This window comes from Haliotis rufescens, unplaced genomic scaffold (genome assembly GCF_023055435.1).
Source record: "Haliotis rufescens isolate VD_foot unplaced genomic scaffold, xgHalRufe1.0.p SCAF_4, whole genome shotgun sequence".
In the NCBI taxonomy this organism is placed as follows: domain Eukaryota; kingdom Metazoa; phylum Mollusca; class Gastropoda; order Lepetellida; family Haliotidae; genus Haliotis; species Haliotis rufescens.
In genome coordinates this window covers 11,799,459-11,818,959 of record NW_025964112.1, presented here as the reverse complement: position 1 = coordinate 11,818,959, position 19,501 = coordinate 11,799,459, and the positions used below count along the sequence as shown (strand labels likewise).

The window sequence follows — 19,501 nt, the reverse complement described above, 5'->3', positions numbered from 1 at the left end:
CCATTTGTATATCAATATACAACCATACCTATGTGTGGTCTATGATTGTAAGATTTTATGATTATGGAAATCACTGCGTCGCTTTTATCTACGAACGTGACAGCGACATAAATAGCCAGCTTCTAGACGGTATAATTTTAATATCTTTACGCAGACAGCAATGAATATTGTAAAATGGACGTGAACTTTAAAATGATATGATTCTTCAATATGTCATGACTTTGTCTTGCTTTGGAGTTAATTCTTCGTCGGAATCGCCGCAACCTCTCCTCTGTTTTGTTTTTGTTTGTGGTGTGTCATATTTAACTACAAAATTACCGCAGGAGAAAATATATCTTATTCGGTGAGTGAGCTAGGGTTTGAACTGAACTTCATGTATATCACGGCGCGTCAGTTTGATGTGGATGGAAGGACGAAGTGATGTCTACGAGTACGGGTATGGCGCTGACAAACCTTGAAACCAAATTAAGGCGAATCCGGATTTCGATCACGATCCTACGTTTCTGGCACCTGCTGGGCCACCCGGGACTAAACGCGGGGCTATAACTGAAATAACGTCCACAAACAGCGGGAACTACTTACCATTATTTTTTTATTTCAGGAATTTGTAAAAGAGAGTCGCGATTTTGGACCAATCATCAGAACAAGTAATGGACTGTTGTATAACGTCTTCTTCGTTATACATTAACAAATAGTGCTATCGTCACGACTTTCTTGACAGCTCGGAAACTAATGGCATCGCAACAACTATCAGATTTACAATTATTACATTAACAATATATCAATCTGGATATGATATTTTCACAGACGGCAGACACCAGTCTGGCGTGTATGAAAGAATCAGTTTATCAACGCCTGGTAGTCACGTTAGTGTCAGCTCATCGTCATATAAGACCGGCCAGACCCTAGACATACATAATCCCAAGGATGGCGTTAAACATCAAGGGATCTGGTACTACATAACCAATACGTGTTGCTGGTGCATCTAACAACATTCGTTATGTGACGAAAGGGATGTTTTCTGTCCGGTGTTGGCGTTATCGGGATGATGAACATAATGTGAGGGTAAGACATCAATGATAACTGTATATGTGTAATTTGTTGATAGTTGGGCCAGATCTGTGGCAAAGGTACACATGTATGTAAGACGCCAAACTATGACGAAGTGGTTTGCAATGGTTGCAGAATACCAGGGAGGTTAGCTTTCATCAATCTGTGGCATTGAAATGTCACAAAGGAAAGGACAAACACTAATGTTTATCATTTCGTTCTACTGAAAATGAGCGAATAGCTGTAGCCAAGTCATTCAAGTCCCTGTTCCGTTTTAACGATCTCAGATAATATGCTACGTCTAATTCTTTAATGATTTCTTGTAAATATAGCTCTGAACGCTTTGCTCTATCTTCACGTTCCGGTACACCTTCTTGTAAAGATCTTTCGAAGAGCTTGAAGTAGTAAGAAGTAAAGAGGTTTAATTTTGAAGTATTATCTAGATTAGTAGGCTTCAGAACATCTAACGATTTTGTTGACACCAATAAAGGTCAAGGATGACGTGAACGGTCCCGAGACAATGGCGAGATGACAATACTGAATTTAACGTCACTATTACCATTAGAATATGGCTCTTTAGAACACAAGAACTGTTCTAAAATGAATTTCTCAATGACTTTTCGAAATATAATATCCTTCAGTGCACAGGTTGCATGTACGCGTGTGTATGATTCTGTTTTAGAGGACCTGTAAGTGTGAAGGTACATACACGAATGTCATTAGATCCGGGTGTACAAAGGGCATTGGAGAGCAGTATTGTTTCAGGTCAAATACGTACAGTGTGACTGAACAGTGTATTTGATTTTTCTTGGCTGCACAAGAATTCTGTACCTATTCAAAGGATGTGGTCCTCAAGAATGCTGGATGAAGGTGTTTAAGGAGATGCACCTTTCCTTAAATAAAAACAGGTTGTGTGATTATCAATTTACAAAATTAAGCTTACAGGCCACGCCAAATGGATTCTTTGTTCGTCGGGTTTTTTTCAAAGAATATTACGGAGGCAGAATCGTTGATTTAGTTCATGTCTTTTCCTCGACATACACTATAAAATTGTGTTTGGAGTGGAAACACATACAAGACAAGTTTAGATCTAAACATGCTAAGGAATATGTTTATATACTAAACGAAATACACATTTGGTGTGTAATATCTAAACAGTTTTCGGATCCCAAAACATGAAATGAGCCATCGTCCCACAGCCTAAACACCACCTAAACACAACAACTACACCGCCTAAACACAACAACTAAACATGTTTACGACAAAACGTATATCATTGGACATGAAGTCAAATATCGATGAGATGTATTATACGAGATTTGATTATTATGTTCTGAGTCTGACATGGAAAGACTTCATCTAAAGATAATATAACAAATGATTTATATTTCACCATAATATTCTTCCAAATTGATAAAACATTTGCCAACGATGTTGACGGGTTTTATCCCAGTTTCAAAGAAGTGCTTAACTTGGCTGTCCAAAAGGTTCTCCAATGCTGTTACAAGGTCATGGTTGCGGCTGGAGCTTTCTTAATGTAAAGAAACATGTTTCTTGCTCGTTGTGATCGCGGCTCCTGTCACAATTTCTAAGAACCTTGAATACACGGGGTACTATCATACACAACCAGAAAGAAAACTACTTTTGGTGATGTCTTGCTTTCTTCCATTCCATTTTCTGTCTGTATTTTGGGTATTCAACAGAGTGTAATGCATAGGCCCTAAACACATTTATCTGTTAAATACAATCCTAAACATGTATGGGACAAGGAACGCACTTAGCTTGGTTTGTGTGTTTGTGTAGGACTCTAAACTCTTTTTTTTACAGTGTACTTTGATATTTACACAAAATTCCCAAATCTGTCCCAGCATCAAGGAGATATTTGTGACGTTAGACAGCTTGGTATTTCCTGCTCGGGGGCCATGAACTATTTTCACCCTCGTTCATGGGGAGTTCATTTTAGACAAGGTAGGAAATTACATACTAAATATGGTAATCACAACCAAATTATCTTTAACGTTTGCATGAGGGGATTCAGAATTTAATTTGTCCTGGCCTAAAGTGTAGTTGCACTGAATACTCTTGTGTTGGAGGACTGTTATATAGAGAAACGAGTTATTGTTTGTTAGCGGGAGCGTGGAGGGTTGTGGGGAGTACAAAACACGAAGAGCATCTCATAGTCATTGATTACCAGCTCTCGTCTACTGCTACAACGTACTCATGGTCACGTGTCTAACCGAAATAATACCAGTTACTAGAAATTTACCAATTTCAACATGTATTTTTATTTATGAAGTGTTTTACAAATTTATAGGTGTACGTCCTCTGCTTCGTCGGTAAATGTCGATTTTGGATCATTAATAAACGCAAGACAATATTTGTGTATCAGTATGTTTGGGTATCATAGTTGTCGAGTAATGTCCAAGCAGCTCCAGTCATTTGTGTCTTTATTTCACAAGTCTTGAGGTATAAACGAGCATGCTCTTTCTAGTAAGATTTCAAAAAAACGTCAAAGGAAGTCAAGTGTTCGCCTGAAAACCACGGGAACATAAGTTCACAACAAGCATAAATATTGCATCCGTCATAATTTTTGTCACTGATTCGTGATTCATTTGGACATTTCCTCCACATTTGTCCATAAAAGTATACCAATGCACGTTAATACTGTGAACTTTAAGAACGGAAAGACTGTCTTCGTAATATTCTTGACTTGTGTGATTATAATATGTATAAAATCTCACAAGACTTTCATACTTTTAGTCAGTTAATTAAAGCCGGTCTTGTTTCAAGGATTGTTTTTGCATTATTTTGAATTTTATATTTTAATACTTAATCTTTAAGGGCTATTAAAATAACTTAAAGAATACTTAATGTTGAATAAAATTCAACATTCATAGGCTTTAGATCTGAATTGGAAATTATTTCATGGCGAGTTGATGTGTCGTGTTTTTGCCAATCTAGCCACATGTTATCAATGTCAGTGGAATGATTTATGGATTCGCAACTATTTTAAAATGATTGTGCCGAGCAATGTTTTGTTTCTTTGGGATTTAAAAACAATTTATCATCCAAAACTGGCTCCAACAGGAGATATCGCTTGGATTAGATCAAGCGATATCTACACTGTAGATATCGCTGCAATGAAATTACATCACAATGCTTTGCAGACCATTGTGACGTCAGCGGTTACCATAACGTCACAATCAAATGACATCACTAATGGCTCTGCTACTGAAGCTGTTAGCAGTACTTTTTACACTGAAAACACTGCTAATTACTGTCTACAAATTGAAAAAGTTGGAAGAATGATGTTGGATGATAAATAAAATCTCACCCTCGTGTCTTTTGATATCAAATATATCAACACTCGTTGATAAAAGTGGCAAAAATCCTCGGCAAGCCTCGGAATTTTTTCCACTTTTATCAACTCGTGTTGATATATTTGATATCAAAATGCACTCGGGTGAGATTCTCTATATCCCAGTTTAAGTCCCTAATGTCGTCCTGCCTGACGTTCAACCGTCCCTGCGAGGATCACCTACATACATCGTCTAAGGCACGTAGTAAATTGAATTCATTTATAGTACCACATGCATTATATATATTATTTCAGGTTTGTCACTCAACTTACAAAGAATACTAGTGCAAAACATACGAAGCACTAAAACACTTTTTAACTTTAAAAGTCCACCGAAAGGTGCAGTGTATGATATATATTATAATTGCTGTGCAGTAATTTGTAAACCTAGTAAATGTTGTAATACAATTGTTGATTGTTTACCATTCGTTGTTTGTTTGTTGGTTTCTAACCAAATTCTTTTACGTACAGATATCTAGGTTAACATATTATTTCAAATGGGAATCGACACGTATCAATATATATTTTTAATATTTGACGGGATACGAACCGGCAAGCTCTTTCTTTGTAGGCCTTCATTCTACCGACTATGTGACTGAGACTGTTGTCGTTGCCGTAGTCACCATTAAGCGAGGTTGGCTAAGTTGGACATCTTTATGTTAATATTGTTCCAAGTTCGTTGAAAGTCCTAGTGGTATATGTGTTATTCAAGTGCCTGTGGATCTGATTTTGCACATTAATTTCAATATATATTAACATCTTATCCATATTTGACTCATTGTCTAATGATATGCACTTTATTGGAAAATGTTTAAGTTCTAAACATGTCTAAAGCATGTTTAAATTCTTAACATGTTGTAAACCTATCTCACCAGAAAATATCCAGTAGACGCCACAGACCAATAGGTCATAGAAAATGTTTTGGTATAGAAATTGATAACACGAAAGTTTGTTTGTTTTGTTTCTTTGTTGTTTTACGCCGCACTCAGCAATATTCAAGTTATATGACGGCGGTCTGTAAATAATCGAGTCTGGACAAGACAATCGAGCGATTGACATCATGAGCAAAAATCCACGCAATTGGGATCGATGATATGCATCAACCAAGTCAGCGAGTCTGACCACCAGATCCCGTTAGTCGCCTTTTACGACAAGTATAGTCGCCTTTTACGGCAAGCATGGGTTGCTAAAGACCTATTCTGCCCCGGATCTTCACGGGTCGATAACACGAAAGAGTGGTTAGGACCACAGTTAACTGCGACTCTCTGATGAGAGTGTAACATATACCAAACATTTAGTGTTTCCAACATGTAGGCCAGAATACTAAGTTTCATGTCTACATTTGGTAAGTCGTAAAGGTCTTGTTTAATTATCCAACAACAATGTCCGTGTCGGATTACGACATCTACACACGGTCGACGCTCGACACGTTTAAAGTTTGCCGATAGCAGCGTATTTACTGGGAAGATCCAAGTCGTAAAAAAACAACACGTAATAATCCTCCGTTCCCACGAGTCCCAGATAAAAAAAATACAACTGAAACTACGGTCTTCTCAATACTTAATGCTGAGGGATTACACATACGCTAAACGTTCCTACGATGTATCTGTCCTTAACTAAATTGTATGTCAGGAAATTACGAAACAGTTACTATCTCCCGTAAGAGATTTTATCTCCATGCCAGACTGATTATTGGCGCAGTTATCGTTTCCACAAGGAGAAGCATCCATTAAGGTTTGCCCATTTAATCTCTTCCTCCCAATGGAAACGATAATGTGGACATCGTCTGGGCAAATCTCAATTAACACCCAACGGTTCATGGACATTCATTGCCACTTTCCGTGGGACTATTTGACAGGTACAGCGTTTTGTTCGGTGACTGATTGAATGCTGGTTTGGTTGGCTAGATACTATGTAACGTAGTTTTTATTCGGGGGATTAGATTGGACTATATGATGCTGTAGTTCCGAAAGGTGAACATCAGGCAAACCCGAGTTCTGTTTCAGACAGAAAAACAAATTCCAAAATAGTGTCGATAGTTCTGTAAAGAGATTAATATTGGGCATTAAAAGGAAATGTCGTGCGTACCGTCCACTAAACGTTGCGAATAAAAGGGATTCAGAGCAAAGACTGCCGTGAACCAGTATTTATGAGAATGGAGTCAATGCAGGTTCTGCCACATTCATTATGCTTTTGTTAGGGATACCGAGGAAGGAAGATATGGTTGAAGCTATGTTTGAAGGTCGTGTTCCCGAGGAAAGTGTCCACTAGTCTATTTGTATATCCAAGATTTTGATATAGGCTAGTGGACACGCTTGCTTTGGAAAGATAAGTGAAGATATGTGTGTTTATTGGCTGTATATAGCATTTTTTTTTAGTGAAGTATAATTCATATAAGACATACATAAGCTGTATAGAACTTAAAATCAAATTTTGGTTCGGAATATTATTACCAGTACCCATGGGGTAAATACGAATCTAGCTGTCCTTTTGTAGCTATAGACGGAGTACGGGTTAACAAAATATACAGTATGTCTTTATCAGTCCCCCAAAACAATTACACCAAAATAGTTTATTTTACTATATTTTGTTTGTTTGTTTGGTTTGTTTGTTTTTTAACGCGTCACTCTACAATGTTCCAGGCATATGACGTTGGTCTGTAAATAATCGAGTCTGTATCTGACAATCCAGTGATTGACATCAGGAGCATCGATCTACGCAATCGGGATCGATGACATGCATCAACCAATTCAGCGAGCCTGACCACCCGACCCCGTTAGTCGCCTTTTTACGGCAAGCACGGGTTATCAGCATCGATCCACGCAATTGGTATAGAAGGCGTGCAATGGACCAAGTCACCAAGCATTTTTTACCTTATCTACTGAGTCGCCTCTTACGACAAGCATGGTTGCTGGAGACCTATATTCTTACCCGGAACAGATACCTTAAATCTATAATAGTTACAAAGTACTCTCACATGATTCAGCGCATCACCGAAGTTAATTATAAGTTACTGTGATTGCGGCATGAGTAATGCATGCGAACACATTGTATCTGTTTATCACTTACTGTTATTCATGCATAGGTAATGTATGGAACACGCTGTATTTGGTAATTAGTTCTTGTGATTCACCATAAGTTACGCACGTGAATACGCTGTATATATTTATGAGCTATTGTGATTCAGGTTTAAGTAACATTCGTCATTAATCGCATGTTTCCGTAACCTACAACAAGGCTCGTCCCCGTCGCGAAGGCCGCCATACATAGAAACGGAGCAAGCCAATCAGAAGGCGCGTCAGGATATTGGTACTTGGATCAATATAATCCGAGGTTTAAAAATAATTTTGGCAATATGAGTTTCTTTAAATCACATGGAAAAATGTAGATTGTCAGTTCCACACCGTAGCCGGATAAAAGAAATGTGTTTACTTATAAAAGTTGATGTTTTTACTTGTTGGGCTATGTCCTGTGATAGATTCAAATGTACAAATGCGTTTGTTTACATTCAGGAAATGGACTGCGATCAGTTCATTTGAGGGTAACTAGACCTGGATTTCCAAAACGTGATTTTGTGTTACGGGTGTTATCGTCCATTTGCGATGTTTACAAATTTAATAGTGACAGACAAAGAAAGCTAGTGCTCTCGTAAAGACATAAAAAACATGAGTAATTTTCATACAGATTAATAAAATATATATTGTGCTGAAATATTAGAATTTGTAAAGTGGTCATGTCACCAATGTCATGGTTGAATTTGCTCAGGTCATTCATATTTCTCACGGTATTCATGGATCATGTCAAAAGTACACAACTAGAGCCTACGTCAGCTAAGCGGAGTTTGTGTACCAAATAAAAGCTTTATTAACTAACTATAAATATTACTTTGTCGGACATTGTTCTGGGGTATACACTGAATTTATACAAGCTAGCACTGTAGAGACAATCTACTTCCATACGTGGTGCTTTAACAATGATGTTTAACTTTGCTTTATTAGCATATTAATGGTTGGATGCGTGTAGGTGGTTTATAAATTATATCACAATAAGGGCTGTGGTATTATATTTAAAACATTTAATTGCTATAAATATTTATTTGGGTTATTATCTGGTTCTCTAACATACTCCTACACACACCACTGTGCTATGTCAGAGCCGTGTCACATTACTTTATAACAGTAACAAGATACAACGGAACAAATCAAATACCAGTTGCTGGAAAAAAATCGATTCCTCAATAAACATTCAAAACCATATGATGTTGCTGTCCCACAAATCATACCTGCAACGATATATAAGATTCAAACGAATCATTTGTAAAAGCAACTCTCGTACAGCTTTCGTAACAAGATCAGCATTAAATATTACAGAAGTTTTTAATAAAAACTTAATGCAATGAATATAATTGGTTTAAAATTACGTATATGGTTGACGTAAATATATTCTGGTATATAACCTGTAGGAGACTAGTATGTTACTCCCACACAATGTAATCAGTTAAATACCAAGTGAGGTGATGTGAAATTGGGTTTAACGTCGCGTCCAAGATTATTGCACTTATATAGCGACGTGCATGTACGTGTGTGTGTTTGTGTGGCTGCTTGTACTAGTCCGGACTGATGCCGATTTATAGTGCTAGCTCACTGAGATACCATACCGCAGTTTAACCTGAATACCCCACTCAGACACAGTATACTGACTCCGAGACGACCAGTCCTTGTTTTAGCCCCTTAATGCCAAGCGCCAGACAGGGTAACAACAAGTGCCATCTTTTAACGTCTTTTGGTATGAAATGGTCGGGGATCGAACCCCGGACCTTCCGTTCTCCGGGCGGACGCTCTACCACTAGACCACGGAGGCGGTACTCAGCCACATGTCTTGACATCAGTTGACAAATTGTAATTATTTCTTACTTCTTAACACCTTATGTTTAAACGAGCTTGAATGTTAAAGCTTGCTTGTTGTTTAACGCCGCACTAAGCAATATTCAGCCTTATATGACGGCTGCTCGTACATAATGGAGACATCACCGGACAAACCAGTAACTGATATTGTAATCAACGATCCACGCGGTCGAGGTACGATGGCAGCATCAAACAAGTTACTGAGACTGACCGACCATCCATTAAGGCGCCTCTAACGACAAGCATAAGCTACTTGGGAAGCTCAAAGGGATTTAAACATTAACATCGTGTCACTATGTTGTTAGTATATGTCTATACATCTCTTGGACATGGTGGATATGGCAATCATTCATGATTGAATTGTAATTAATTCCTATAAAATTCAGCAAAATCGTTTAAGTGGATAGCTACAGTAAAAAAAAAATACTAAATGATGTCGGACTGTCAGAAATATTCATAAACCCGTCTATTTGCTCTACTTCATGGCTGGTTTCAAAGGTCGAGAGAACTCTTAAAGACCAATTTATTCAACAGTGGCGAGAATGTATTTTATCGAGTTCAAAAGGTTTATACTACCAACATTTAAAAGAATTACCAAAATTCGAAAAATTTCTATTACTTCCCAAAACTATCTACTTGCAAATTTTACAATTTCTGTTGGAGACGAATTTCACTATCTTTTTAGGTGTGAAGCACTTCTCCAGCAACGACTTCTCTACATCCCACAGAATTGTTATATCTGGCCAAATATGTGTAAATTGCGTAAAACGTTATCACCTAAAAATATATCCACTTTGAAACATCTGTCCAGATTCATCATAAATTTGAACTCATTATTGCGTTAAGGTGTCTAATTTTATTTCTTTTGATGATGATGATGATGATTATTTTTAGTACTTTATTTGCTTAATTTTTATATATTTTAGGCTTGTTACAATCTTGATCTGCATTGTATATTATATGTTGTATATATATAGATATATACTCTTGTACCACCGTTGGTGGTTTTTCAGAGAAATAAACTGAACTGAACTGAACTGTTAATGCTATCCATGAAAGAACAGATTCAGTTATGAAATAATGAGTCTCTAGAATTATCGTTTCAAATAGTGAAATGACAAAGTCAAATTTGCCACACTCGAGTTGGTCACGAAAGGTGTAAGTTATGCACGTAAACGTGCCATCATGGTCTCAGGGTCAGGCTCCCTTTGGTACTCATACCTAAACCATCCTTCCAGAACTCAACTTCATCATCATGTAATTACTCTCTCCTCTAAAGATAGCCATAACTACACTGACGTTTGACCAAGGGTCAATCAAGGGTCCCTTAGTAAATATCCTTTGGACAACATTGACATGACATGCAATGCGGTCATTCATGAACTGGACAATGGTAATTTATGGTTAGTTATAGCGCCCTAACACGAATATACCAGCTGTCACTGTGTAGGATAAAATATCGAGCTTTGTTAATAATTTGCCAAGGTGTGAGTGTACTTGTATTCACATTGTGGACAAAGTTACATACGATACAGGAAACACACCCGACGTTCTACGAAATACACCGGAACCATCTTTCTTATTCTTTTAAGCGATTTATTAATGTCGCTGTATTTGATGAACGATAAATGATGGTATATTTAAAGTTGATCTCATTTTAATCATTCATATATATTGCCACCTGAATCACTCGAGCACTTCTAACTCGAATTTTCGACACTATTTGTATCAACTAGTGAATGAGTTTGGTTGAACGCCGCTTTGAACAGTATTCCAGTTATATCACGGCGTGTCAGCTTAATGTGGGGTTAAAGCCCGAAGTAATGTAGGTCTCAGGGACGCTACTCGGCGTTGACTAAAATGATGCAATACAAGTCCCGCTATCAAACGCTTTTGCGTTTGAACCTGAGGGACCTTTTCTTATTTTCTTTTGGGAAAGTGGATTCTACATCACATCATCTATACGTCATCTTCAGCAAGGCCAACATACATGTTACAGGTTCATGTTATGCTTGTGCCACTGACACTGACAATTCACCACGCAGAGTTGCGTCCCTTATCAGTGCCAGGAGCCGGGATTCGTATCCATTTCACCTGACCTCACCAAACCTATATTGGCTTTCCGAAAACGAGTCAAACCAGCCTATCACATATGTTTGCTAACATTGATTGGTTAGAATTGGCTCACCCCAAATGTGTATAATTTATCATAAGTATAATTTATGTTGACATTAACTCTTAATTGCAAAATAAATATTTTTTATTGCATATATGTTCTTCGTACACGCTAACTGATGGGAAACCCAGAAAGAAATAGGAACAGCCTATTAACGCCAGTAATACAACATCAAATGTGAGCTCCGTGTTTGACGAACTTACTTCGACTGTCAACTGGCCATGTCTAGTTTTCGATCTAACGTTCCATCCATAGAATTATCTATTAACCTCAAGTTTGCTTCTGGTGCATCAAATCGATAGGCGTTGTGCGGTGTTTTCATAACGGGAAATTCAGTTGTCTGCAAACAACTATTTTCACATTCGGTACTTGATACCCAACAAAGGTATTTAATCAATCAATCACTACTGTTGGGAGATTGAGCGTCAGTTGCAAATGGTTGAAGGCTCATTCTGCATCGAGAACACGTACGACGTTTAATCCTCAAAAAGTCAAAGAAATGTCCCAGGACTATTCGGTTAAACAAAATAACAATGAAGACAATGAATAATTCAACATGGAAGAAAGCAGATAGAGTGCCAACCGTTCCCTTTTTTAACTTGGGGTTGACGTAAAGGGATTTTTTTTATAAATGCTGTCTTGATTTTCGATCGGTCTTCTGTTTCGTGAAGCAAACCCAAACAAGCCTGGAAGTCACGTAATTGACCAATCACGTGCATTAATGACGTTAGTATGATAGATTTAATAGAACAGAAATATCTTAGATAATCTTGTCTGCTACTTTCACGACATAGATTGAACAGACACTGACATAGAGCCGTTCAGCGAGTTCAAACTGGCGACAGTCGTAAATAACTCGTAGACTGTGTAACAGGTTAAGTGAGGCGGCAGTGCAAACATGGAAACTACTGGAAACTATTGACTTTTTTAAATGCTGCTTAGCAGGCAACATTTCATTTATTATTATTATCATTATTATTATTTATTTTTATTTATTTTTTATTTTTATTTTTTACAGATTAAAATAAAAAATGCAGCAAAGAGGGTTTGGGTGATCCTGGCAGCTCAGGGCCCTTGCTCCCTCTACACGCAGCCCAGACAGCGAATAATGGGACTTCTCCCAGGAAGCGCTGCCTAGTAAAACCCACCCAGAACGTCAGGACTCCCCAACACTGCAGTACCCAGATTGTCAGAAGGGCTGCATTCCTGGTAGCAAACCCGGGTACTCTCCCGATGTCAGTCAGCAGATTGGGAGGTACCAAACCTAAGGCACCGAGAACAATGGGAAGTCGGACAACTTGGTACTTGAGATGCAAGCGTGACATTTCAAAAGCGAGGTCCGCATATTTCCGCATTTCTTGTCAATCACATTAGTGTCAAAGGGGACAGAAAATTCAAAGACATAAATGATTTCATTATCATGATTATTATGATTGTGATGATGATGATGATTATTATTATTATTATTGTTGTTGTTGTTGTTGTTGTTGTTGTTAAGTTGTTGTTGCTTTTTTGTGGGTTCTCATTAATAATTTTCCCTGACTTTTACTCACAATGTAATTTAGGGTTATCAAAGAGTTAAGCTCATTTTGGCGTTCGAGGACCCTGACAGGGCAAATAGATTCGAGCCAGACTTCGAGATGTCAAGGGAGGTGCAGTTGTTCAGTCGAAGTTGTATTTAAACGAATTGTACCTGGGCTGCGTCCCGCAAAACGAAGCAAGTCAGGGGCCCTGGTCATGCTCAGCCTCGAGCTAAAGCCCCCTTTACACAGGGCTGCGACCTTTGTGCCACCTTTGAGCGATCAAAAACTGGCCAGGACGCTCAAAGGTCGCCTAAACCCAGAAAATCATGTTTCTGTGTAACTGCTCCAGCAGTTGTTCAGCAGTAACTGCTCGAGTTGTTCAGCGTCTGCAACCACAATGAAACACTGCAGGTACACGCACTCTATTTACAGGCAGGCTGAGGAGGCACTACAGGTAGCTCAAAGGAGGCAGAAAAGAGGCAGAAGCATTGCCATGGTGTCTCAAGGGTTGCCGTGGTCGCCGAATAGAGGTATGGCGGTCGCCAAAGTCCTCGTTCAATGCACGCTGTTGATCGCCCAAAGGAGGAACATGGGAGGTAGAAGCGTTGCCCATGATTGACGGGAAAATATTTAAGCAGAACGCATCTGTTACCTGGCGACCATTGGGCGACTATTGTGTCTTCATTCTGCAACAGCGGCAATGCTTCTGCCTCCCTTCTGCCTCCTTTGAGCCACCTTTGAGCAACCAACCTCCTCGGCGACCTTTGTGCGACTGTTTTGAACATGTACCACCTTGGAACGACCTAGGCAACCATTCTGCCTCCTTTGAGCCTCCAACGATGACCTGGCAAATTTTATGGTCGCACACGGGAGGCACAAAGGTCGCCATCCTGTGTAAAGGCCCCATAACCGACATCGGCATAACGTGAACAGAATGTTAGACAAGTATTCGAGCGAGGTGGATCTGAAATATGAAGATGCATTAATACTCACCGTATAAAACTCGTACATGCTTGAGGTGTAGTTTTCATTAGAAGTCCTTGTTTCATTGATGTTCAGATTCCCAAAGCTTTGGTTGTCCATTGTGACTTTTTTAGTGTTTTTGAGTTGTGTTTCAGCTGTTTACAAGTCCTTCGCGGCCGGCTGTCTGGATACACTACCAGACCAAAAAGACTTTATAACTCTAGAGAAGGTGTGAAGATGGACTCGAACCAATCAATTACGCATGTTCAACAGTCAAATCCAGTGAAGCGGTATGTCCACAGACAGGGAAACACTTGAACACATTTCCACCCAGTTTGTTGAATATCTTCCTAACCAGATTTATAACGAGGAGTCTGTTTCAAAACTTGAACTCCAGGTGCCCTAAGCAGATAACATTAACCACGTGTACAAATATAGTGTCATCCAACTCAAGGTAGAAATAAGTGTTCATAGCTCATACTGAACCATATATTCTCCTGAGAAATGCTTTGATCTCGGTTATCCGTTGAAATCCTTCATCTGTCTTAATGATAAAGCTTTTTTAAAGCAATACCCAAAGCAGTTTAGGACATTAAGTCTGAAATTCGGAGAATAATCCTGAAGTTCTAGGCATCTAGGCCTTTGAATGGTCACGGAAAGTATTACAGTCCATTAACTCGTTCCGTCTGTTTTCAGAATTGGTAACTTTGACGGAGGTTAGGGAGATGTCGGCTCTTGATGATCCCCGGCAGTCTGACTCTGTAACAGTAAAGACAAACCATTAACTCAATATGCACATGCGACAATGTTAGTGATCAAATAGAGAGTGGCACAGTTGTCAGGCCAAGGTCAGAAGTGCCGTGACGAGAGGGTAAAGCGCCTTCCCGAGGCAGGCGTGTCAATCAACCTAAAGCAAAGTCCACCCTTGCCATTTCAAGCCTACTTTTCTGTGCTAAAATATGAGAGGATTATAGCACATATCTATAGTCCAATCAGAGAACATTTTACAAAAGCAACATCCGTGTTTCAAAAACCAGGTCGAGGCTATGGCCACAGTGAACTGTGGAATATGCGCTGAAATTATCAATAAGATTCAGCAAAGTTTGCATCTAACTCGTCCAAGTACTTTTATGAATTTGAGTGCAAACTTCATTGTTTGTAACACAAACGACCGACAACCAATCGCAGTGACTCAGATGCAGTGCTTTCTTTCTTTCTTTATAATGGGGCGTCAAAGGTCAATGTTATATTTAAGAATTGACCTTCACTTTGTGTGAGTTCATTGGAGTATGAACCTTCATAATGTGAGGGCCAAACTGTATGAACGTCGGAGCTTTCGTGAACAATCATGCAGTCAAGCTCTCTTACGTTTCTCAATGTATACTGAAATGCTGAGACCAAGCTTAAAGGTTCTAAATGATCAGAAATAATGTTTATGTATGTTTTCGTGCTAGGGAATTCCCAGGGGTTTCCCCAGGAATGTGGAAGTAGTCCGTCAGTGTTTACGTCATTTCAAGAACACGGTCTCGTGAAAAACGTATGAACGTCAAATTGTGTCGTTCATACACTTATGAACGTCAATTTCGCGGTCATGTGACCGACCTCTCGTCCAATGGAAAAGCCGTATATCGCGTAAACGTGAAATTAAAAATATATTGAACATTGAAATCTGTATGGCTGTTGATCACCAGTTGATCACTTCTAGAGAAGCTTACCGCGCACCGCCCTTTCAGGTAACAGATGTGTGTTGATCACCAGTTGATCACTTCTAGAGAAGCTTACCGCGCACCGCCCTTTCAGGTCACAGATGGGTGTTGATCACCAGTTGATCACTTCTAGAGAAGCTTACCGCGCACCGCCCTTTCAGGTAACAGATGTGTGTTGATCACCAGTTGATCACTTCTAGAGAAGCTTACCGCGCACCGCCCTTTCAGGTCACAGATGGGTGTTGATCACCAGTTGATCACTTCTAGAGAAGCTTACCGCGCACCGCCCTTTCAGGTCACAAATGTGTGTCGGTCACCAGTTGATCACTTCTAGAGAAGCTTACCGCGCACCGCCCTTTCAGGTAACAGATGGGTGTTGGTCACCTATCCAATCATTGTCAGTATTGCCCGAAAATCTTAAGAGTTGAAAGAAATTTTATGCAAAGTCAGGATTGGATGGTACCTGGAATGAAACACCACGAAATACCGAGCATAGCTTGCGTTAGCTCGGCAGTGACACTATATACTACACATACTTGGGTTACAGGGAGTTCTGTAGATATTGAACGGCGAGAAGTATATCAGCAGATAACTGGTATATGCCATCATTGTCAATATACTCAGCATGATATGTATATAGGGACTTTTTTTAATAGAAAGGGTGTATTTTGAGACCAAAAATCACAATACAGGCGATGGGTGTTTGCAAAATAACCATGAAAGCCATTGGCCTTTGGTAGTCGTTTTATATTTGTTGAAAACACATCAACAAAGGATTTAATTATCGTGTTGAAACACCTTGCATTATGTACACACGATCGCCAACACGAACTCCGATGTGATACTTTCTTGTATGATTAAACAGAGGGGGGGGGGGGGGGGGGGGGTTGTTCCTATGCACCACCCGCCCATCCAGACCCCCCCCCCCCCCCCCCCCCCCCCCAATCCAATACCACCCACCCCTGGTGAAAGAAGATGTCAACTACGGTAACGCGTCCGCTCTCGTTGGAGCCTCTTCGAACCTTTACCCTAGGACAAGTGTGTCTCGGTAATTATTGTGATTATTTTTGTTTTTACTGATTTTTGTGACATTTGTATCTTCAAGGAAAACTACACACAGCAGACACATACTGTGTCCAATATGATATCATTCCTCTGGCGAGACTAGACGAACATTAATTATTAACCCTGTTCACAAAGAATGTTTTTGTTGCTATGGTCCTTGGGCCTTATAACTACAGACATTTTTGTTACCTCCTGTGGATGCACATCAGAGGTGATGTACTTATGTGTGGAATGTCGTTCGACCTGCCATTGGTTCTTCACTTTTAGTAATTGCCGTCCATATGTACGTTATCACGCCATTATTCCATACAGGAAGGTGTATGACGCAGGGATATTATTAGTCTAAGATAGCGTTCAATATCAGTTTGGCTGCTGGTGTTTTTCGTTTCCTCTTCCCGTTATAATGTTGCTTCCATTACTCTCCGCGCTAAAAGGCTGGATTCTTCTGATCGAAGGCTAACAGTAAAGAAGGAGAATATACGATAATCCCTTATGTTTCCTCCCATCCGAACAGACAGTTTGTTTCCGTCCATTTGTGACCGAATCGTGTCATTCCGGAGAATAATAAGAATAAGAATAATAATAAGAATAATAAAACAGCAACTGTTTTCAGTCCCGTGTTGCAATAACAATTCATTTATTATTGGCTAGGTATGGAGACCGGAATTCTAGTCCACTAACGTGATCGTAAAAAGCTATAATTGCTTTCTTTCATACCTCTACTTGAGCTGAATGGGTTCAGCATAAGCAAAATGATTGCGCGCTTGCGGCGTTGTATGGTCGGAGTGTGACTTTTACAGAGTTGATTCCGCGATAGACTTGCCAGGAACCAGAAGCCGACAGTAGCCAGACATTGGTTTGACGGGTGGCTCATCGGGTGACAATTACGCGTGACCCCGGCTAAACGAAAGTTTGTAAGATAGATGAAAGCCGTGCATCAAACTGCCGAAAAGGACGGCATTTTAAAACTGTGAATACGCATCATGGACATGAGTGCCATCAATCGCGGTTGAAACGGGTTCCCTCCCATAACGTAGACCTCCAAAATGCAGACCTCCCAAAAAGCAGTTAAAATTAGCTCACTAATTAATTGGGCCATGCTGGTCACACCTAATTAATGAATGGACTGGTCCACTCCCCTGCTATGATGGATTATCAATATGTTGAGACAATGAGCAGTAGTGGACAACAACAACATTGTCTTAAAAAAAAACCTCCTTTCTTTGACCTGCTCCCGGCACATCACAAATCTTATTCAAACATTACCTTTAAACAAGTTGTGGGATTTGTGTAAGAATATACCAAATGTCCTCAATCACTAATACTTCCTTCTCTTGTGTATGGTATTACATATAATTATATTTGAACATGAGCTTCAACCAAAATTTAAACCAAAACATCAGCCCCAGCTATAGCTCGTAAACACCCCTTACTTACCCCAATATCCCAAAGAATAACAAACTACCTAAATGAACACCAAATTAAAAATCTTAAACAAAACTTCAAACAATCAAATATCGTGGTACAGTCCGGTTCAAGACCAATCTACCACCTTCAGCTGATATTGTCAGAGTGCTATTAACTAACATCCTTTAGAATAAATATTAAACGTCAACGCCAGAGAATAACCAGTCTCGCTTATCCCCCGAACCAGATATCCGTTATAGCGTTGAAAATGATATACAGTAAACTACGGTTATAACGAACACGCTTATAACGAACTGACGGATATAACGAACTTACCTTTTTGGTCCCGACTATTTGCTGTAGTTATGCTGTATATATGCTTATAACGAACTACGGTTATAACGAACTAAAATTAGTAGTCCCTTTGAGTTCGTTATAACCGTACTTTACTGTAAATGGATCACTGAAAATCAGTGATGAGGCGTTCGCGAAAGCGGTAAGTATACCATCATATTGTACTTTTACCTTATTCCTAAGGGCGAACAGACAAGTACACTTTTAATACAATCCTTCTATCCCAAACGCCAGTCACAATCATATCCACGTGTGTCCTGACACAAATTATGTCAGATAATCAAAGTAAACACCACCACAACTGTTATTCACCAGAAACCATTTAATGATGGCCTTGCCTTTAATGACTGGGCTCCTGGCAGCTTCGTTACCGCAATGACGTCATCGCCGAGGGCCTGCGGCCGACTAGGCGCAGAGCAGGTGCGACTCAAACGGTATTCGGAGCTCTGACCATCCGGGCAATAGTGCCACGGTCGACATAGGCAAAAAGACAATAGCCTGTAGAGACAGACGCATAATGAAGGCCCGGTAATTATTTTTAAGGTTGCCTCTCCGTGACTGGCATTCCGAACAGCTTTTGGAACAATTATGTTTGTTGCACTTGTTAAGCGAAGTAAACATATAAAGAACATATTTTACATTGTATCAGTGATTAGAGGTATCGCCACATGTGCTTGACAAGGGGACAAAATTCGTTAACTGAAAAGTGAGGAAGTTGATTTGAACAGCATCTGGCGTGTTAGTCAAATTTTGAAAATCGTAGACCGTAAATGGGTTTTAACATCGCGTTCAAGATTATTGGACATATTTAGAGACGAGCAATGGTGCTTGTGTGTAGCTGCTTGTTCTACTTCGGAGTCTACTTCGCACAAATGCTGGTTTTATAGTGCTAGCCCACTGAGATACCATGCCGCAGTTTAACACAGATACCCCACTCAGACAAAGGAAACTGACTCCGAGCCAACCAGTCCTTGTTTTAACACATAACTGACGAG

At 39.6% G+C, this 19,501-nt stretch overlaps 1 protein-coding gene across 1 annotated transcript in view; it reads right to left on the bottom strand.

Annotated features, from left to right (window-relative positions):
• Window positions 1–19,501, bottom strand: part of LOC124112281 (cardioacceleratory peptide receptor-like) — a 124,205-nt gene that overhangs the window by 95,201 nt on the left and 9,503 nt on the right. The window contains exon 2 of the mRNA XM_048382643.1: window positions 14,005–14,733. Within this exon, the coding sequence (XP_048238600.1) occupies window positions 14,005–14,094 (90 nt within the window). The 5' untranslated portion in view covers window positions 14,095–14,733. The remainder of the gene's footprint in view (window positions 1–14,004; window positions 14,734–19,501) is intronic.